Genomic DNA, 5564 nt, shown 5'->3' on the forward strand with positions numbered 1-5564 from the left:
GTGATTTGGAGGGTCTGCTGTTGCCCATGCAGCAGACCCCCCCTCTCTTCGCAGCTGAAGGGTCCAAGGGAAAGACGGAGTCAATACAGCTTGGCTTCAGGTGCGCCGCAGGAGTTGCCGGTGTTGACTACAACGTCAAACCGCCTTAGGGACTCCGGCTCCGGATTTTCTGTCGGGGTTTACTCCCTTAGCCTTTCCCCTGAAGAGGTATGCCGCAAGGCAGCGGAGGTTTTTTGGAGCCAGAGTTTTCCTTCTCTGATGTGCCCTGACTGGAAGATCGAACCAGCGACACTTAGCTCGCAGGCCGACGCTCAATCCACTGAGCCAAACCAGCCAGGGCAACAGTAGTAAACCCTCAATAAATGGCAGCTGTTACTGTTGCGGACAGGGACGAGAGGGTGGAGACAGTTATCTGAGGCACATGAACAGCAACATCCTGTCTCAGGGAGCACAGTGCGACAAGCAGGGGACATCCAGGACCTTTCTCTTCTCCAGAACACTTTTCACCCTCAAGGGGGAGCCTCAGAGCAGCCAGACTGCTCTGGGAGAGTCATTAACAAGTCTCCCAGGCCCCACCCCAGCAAGATGCCTCTTAGCCCACCCACAGCAACCACTAGTCATGCCCTTGGCTTCCAGGACAAGTCCAAGCCCCACCCCCACCCCAAAGGTGCCAGGGCAGTATGGGAACATACTTAGCTAGAGGTAAGCAGAGCCCCAAACTGGTGTAGCCTAAGGGCCCCGACTTTCCTCCCCAGGGGGCTGAGAACAGCCCTCATCCACCTTCTGGCCCAAGTTCAGTTGTCCCCAGCCTGTCTGGCCACAAAGGGCCTGGTTTTGTAACAGAGGCCTGCTTTGTCCTCCCTTCCCAGTTCCAGGGTCTACCAGGCACACTCTACTGCGGCCCTATGGAGACCAGATCCTGGAGGAACAAGAGGGGATTTCTCCAGCATCCTCATCCACCCACTTTCCAGAGCACCAGCTGACTCCATGGGCAGGAGCAAGACCCAGGACTTGGAACCCAGGAACAGTCTTCAAGGCACAGACCAAGAAGACCAATCAAATCCTCTGTACCCATTTCCTAAATAGTGAATTGGAACTACACTGTCCTGCCTGCCAGAGATACCGGCAAGCTCCAAGGAACAAAGGAACCAGCACTAACTTGAGGCTCTTGCTTCAGTTGATTGGGACTCGGTGCGGATGCGACTTCTGAGGCATCTTTACCTGCTGGGCAGGTTAAAGCCCAAAGTACAGGCTGGAGAGAGCTGGCTGCAATGCTAGCAAAGGGCCTCAGGCTCTAGCCAACACCCCCTTAGTTAAACAGAGGGGGAGGTAGACCCAAGACACCTGGGTCTGAAGTCCTGGGCTCCACCTAGCTAGCCCCACCCTGGATTCCAGCCACATCTGCAGTAGGCCAAGGGCTCAGCTTGGCTTCTGACTCAGAGCAGCCAAAGGACCCAGCCCTCATAAAGAATTAGCCACCCAGGGAAGAAGGAAAAGACCAAAAGAACCCTGAAGGTGGAGAAAGTAGCTCAAGAGTTCACCTGTGACTTACATTCTCACAGCCCACATCCGGGAAGGACTGAGCAGGGTATCTGAGAGTGGGCCTCACTGCCCCATTGCCCACCAGGGGCAACACTACAGAAGAAAGCAGTTCAGACATAAAACCTTCTGTTGGGGGGACCCCTGCAGATAGCCAGACTAGTGCCAACTGTGGCACCACTTGTAGAATAAGTGGCAACTGTCAGAAGGGAGACCTGGCTAGTCATGGGGCCAGATTAGGGTATGCGGGCTGGTTGGAAGTGGAGTATAAAGGGATGCTGCTCGTTCTCCTAGCCTACCTCCCCCACAAGGTACCCTGGGCCCCAGTCCTGAAACAAACATCCTGTTAAGTGAGTCTTTTTTATTTTCTTTTTTTTTAATTGAAGTTCCCTTACTGGTCCTGCTTCCATGAGTGGCTATGACCAGGTGGAAAAGGGGAGGAGAACCAAGTGGCATGGGGAGGGGTCATCTCCACAACATTCCATTTATACACAGAACTAAACAGACAAGCACAGAGTCACTATTGCGGTTAGAAGTTGGCAGCATGGGAAAGGGGACAGGTGGGGAGTTGGGGTGTCGTTAAAAAAAATACATGCCCCTCCCAAACTGGGGTGCCTAGGGGGGGACTTGGTCTGCTTCAACCGAAGAGGAATCAGAAGATCAAAAGCAGTTTGGGAAGGCCAGAACCGTCAGGGGTGAAGGGAGGAGGAAGGTCCAGGGGGTGGGGGGCTGTTTGGCAACTGGGTGAAGGGATTGCCCTCCCCCTGCTGGGATTCCCCCAGCCCCTCCGGTCTGGCAGGAAGGGGGCCGCCTGCAACCCCCACAGGAAGGTCTTGGGCTGCCAGATGCTCCAGGCAGGGGGCTGGAGGGGGCTCACAAAGGCTTGCCCTCCAGGGAGATGACAGCGCTGCCCCCCAGCTTCTCTGCCAGGGTGCAGCGGTCCTTGACCTCCTCGTAGCAATTTGCTTGTAATTCATGCTTGATCCCTGTCAGCTTCTTCTTGATGGCATCCTTGGAGCTGGCATAGATCATTTTGCTCTTAAGGGGTGCAGATTCAGGGGCCCAGAAGATAAACACCAGGTCCTCCTTCTTGCTCTCCTTGGTCTCGTAGGTTGCGTCGTAGAGGGCGTAGCGGCAGTCTTTGTCCGGCAGCATCTTCACAAAGGTGGCGTAGGGGTCGTCTACAGTCTGGCCCACATCACCTACCAGGATCTCCTTGCCCTCCTCCAGAATGATGTTCTTCTTGTCTTCACTCAGGCAGAAGAGCACCGCCTTCTTGCGCTTCTTCACCTCCTCTGGTGTCGAGGACTTACGCACCTTCATGTCATTGAACACTTTGATGACTCCATCAGAGACAGCCACACCAGAGGCCATGCTTCCGGAAGCAAAAAGGAGATAGCGAGAGGAGCCTAGGAAGATGAGAACTGCTGCAGCTGCTGCCGGGATCCGACTTCACTGAAGCAGTGAAGTGAAACTGATTTATACATGACATCTGATGGAGATTCACTACATTAGATCACATTACCAGCTACTTTCAAAACTGAATCACTTGGCAGAAAGTAGGTTGGGTGCTAATAGGAATAAATAGATTTGTTTCATGTTCAAAAGTACAATTGTTGAAATACTAGTATTTCTCTCACTCATTTTACAATATATTATAAAATATCAAAGATTGAAAAAATAATGGAAGTGATTTAGAAAGATCTCTGACTCTTTAAGAAACTTTTTCTATAGTATTCTTAAAACATAGCCATCTAACTACATTAAGTAATTCCATAAAGAGGGAGTCACAATTTTATGAGAAATACTAGTTTTTAGAGATAGGCATGTATTGAAAGGTCTTCCTTATATTTGCACAGTGCCTGTAATTCACAAAGTACTTTCACGCACAGTGTTCTCGTTGTCTCATCATTACAACCCGTTTTGGGACTCAGGCTCATCATTTAGAACATCTATTCCAATTGTAAGAATTTCAGAAATAGGAAATATAGGCAATTAGTGAATTTATTGTGACCTCAGTGGAGCACTCTCAAGAATTAAAAAAAAAAAATCTGCCTGTGACTATTTTGTTCCCTTAAATTTCTCAGTTTTTCATAAAAACAATATATATCAAATCTTACTTCTTACTGCTGACAATCCAATTAATTTAGGATTCAATTAAAATTTTTCTCTATCATCAGCCATTGTTTGCCCATGCCCTCTCAGCACCCCTTAATCCTTATTATTATTCATGTTTTAGACTCTGCTAACTAATGGCAGAAGAGAAATATCTGTCTCCCTAGGGAACGTGAACATATATATACACACACACACACACACACACACACACACATTCATTCCTTCACCTCATCAAACTGTTTGAAAACAATTAATTTTCAGTACTTCCAAACTTACTATGTAGACATGTATTTGGTTTAATAATGGCCTTTCAAATATTTAATATACTTCCATGTATTATTATTGGTCTAAACTTTGATAATTTAATCAAATTCTTTTACTTTTTTTGTTAGCACTTAGATATTTAAACAGAAATTTGGTTTAGAGAGTGGAACAGACTAAAGAAGAGTAGACAGAAGTAAGTTTTAGCATATAATCCTTTGGCCAAGGGCAGGCCTAGTTGTGGGTATCTTTAAGTTAGAAAAAAGAGAAGGAGCAACAGACTTGCTCATGGAAAGGGGTGAAGCAGAGATAATCTTCAAGCTTGGCAGTGATAACATGGCAAGTTCTGAGACAGATTTCAAATAACCTGCCAGATTTTATTTTTTCCATCATTTATTCACCCATCTGGTTACATTTATCGGGTTCCTACTATATGCAAGACATAGTGCTAGTAGTGTCTTTAAAAAATTGTTGATCTACTAGGTGGAAGTGAAGAAAGTTTACAGGGAGATTATGAAAACACATTGAAATGATTGTTTTCAGATCACCTCAAGAAGTCTTTGAAAACCAGACAAAGTAGTTAAACTTCTACTCTTAAAAGAATCCAGTTTCGAAAATACAAACTTAAAGTGGAGACATTTCTGAAGAAATTATGTTATTTCCTTCTAAAAAGTTAATGCTCCTCTTTCTAAATGGCATTTCCAGAGAATATTTCAGTAAAATAAATGTTGCCAAAAGGAACCTATAATTCCCTAAAGAAGAAATACTAGAGAAATGTGAGGTCTGTCTGAAAAAAATCCAGCCATTTTTAATATAATAAGAATCATTTGTGCAACATCAATGTAACCTGACAGTTAAGGAGAGCAGACTGGAATGTGCATGCATGAACAATGATGACTTCACTGTTCTAGTCAGTGGGGGCGGTAGATGTTGCTGAGTGAGAATGTATACTGTGTAGCTATAACAGTCAAAATGAATTGAGCAAGTAGAGCAATGAATCTCCATCAAATTTTGCTGTAAACTTGAACACTCTCTTACAGAAACTATTCTGATGATTCAGAAAGCCACAGCTATAAGCAACTGGTGACTGGCAATTTCATCATGACAATGTGCTCACTCATGTATCATGTCTCATGTGAGTTTTTTGTGAAACATCAAATCATCCAGGTGACCTAGTCCCTATACAGCCCAGATTTGGTGCCCTGTGACATCTGGCTTTCCCCCCAAATAAAATCATTTTGAAAGGAAAGAGATTTCAGACCATTGATGAGATTCAGGAAAATATCACAGAGCAGCTGATGGTGACTGAGAGAAGTGTATGAGGTCCCAACGTGCCTACTTTGAAAGAGACTGAGGCATCATTGTCTTATGTACAATGTTTCTTATATCTTGTATCTTCTTCAATAAATGCCTCTATTTTTCATATTACATGGTTGGATATCTTCTGGACAGCCCTCTATATGCCTCTGAATTCATCCAATTTGCAATTCGTTTTATGGTTTACTTTTTGCAAACAGTTTACTATATAAGTTCAGTTACAGATGGTCAAACTACTACCATCATATGCCTTCCATGTTTCATAATTTATACATATTAGAAAAAAAGTCTCCAGTTTAAAAAAAGGGGGGGTATTTATACTATAGCTG

General features: G+C 45.3%; 1 protein-coding gene across 1 annotated transcript; it reads right to left on the reverse strand.

The window, feature by feature from the left end:
* Positions 1-1880: 1880 nt before the first annotated feature.
* On the reverse strand, positions 1881-2977 carry LOC150010384 (cofilin-1). The gene has a single exon (XM_090279495.1). The coding sequence runs from the start codon at positions 2911-2913 to the stop codon at positions 2413-2415; it is 501 nt and encodes a 166-aa protein (XP_090135621.1). The 5' UTR covers positions 2914-2977; the 3' UTR covers positions 1881-2412.
* Between the last annotated feature and the right edge of the window lie 2587 nt (positions 2978-5564).

This window comes from Furipterus horrens, unplaced genomic scaffold (assembly GCF_987537825.1).
Source record: "Furipterus horrens unplaced genomic scaffold, mFurHor1.1.pri manual_scaffold_5, whole genome shotgun sequence".
Classification (NCBI taxonomy): Eukaryota; Metazoa; Chordata; class Mammalia; order Chiroptera; family Furipteridae; genus Furipterus; species Furipterus horrens.

Coding starts and splice junctions, on each gene's coding strand:
- LOC150010384 (XM_090279495.1), bottom strand. CDS start 2,913: ATGGCCTCTGGTGTGGCTGTCTCTGATGGAGTCATCAAAGTGTTCAAT.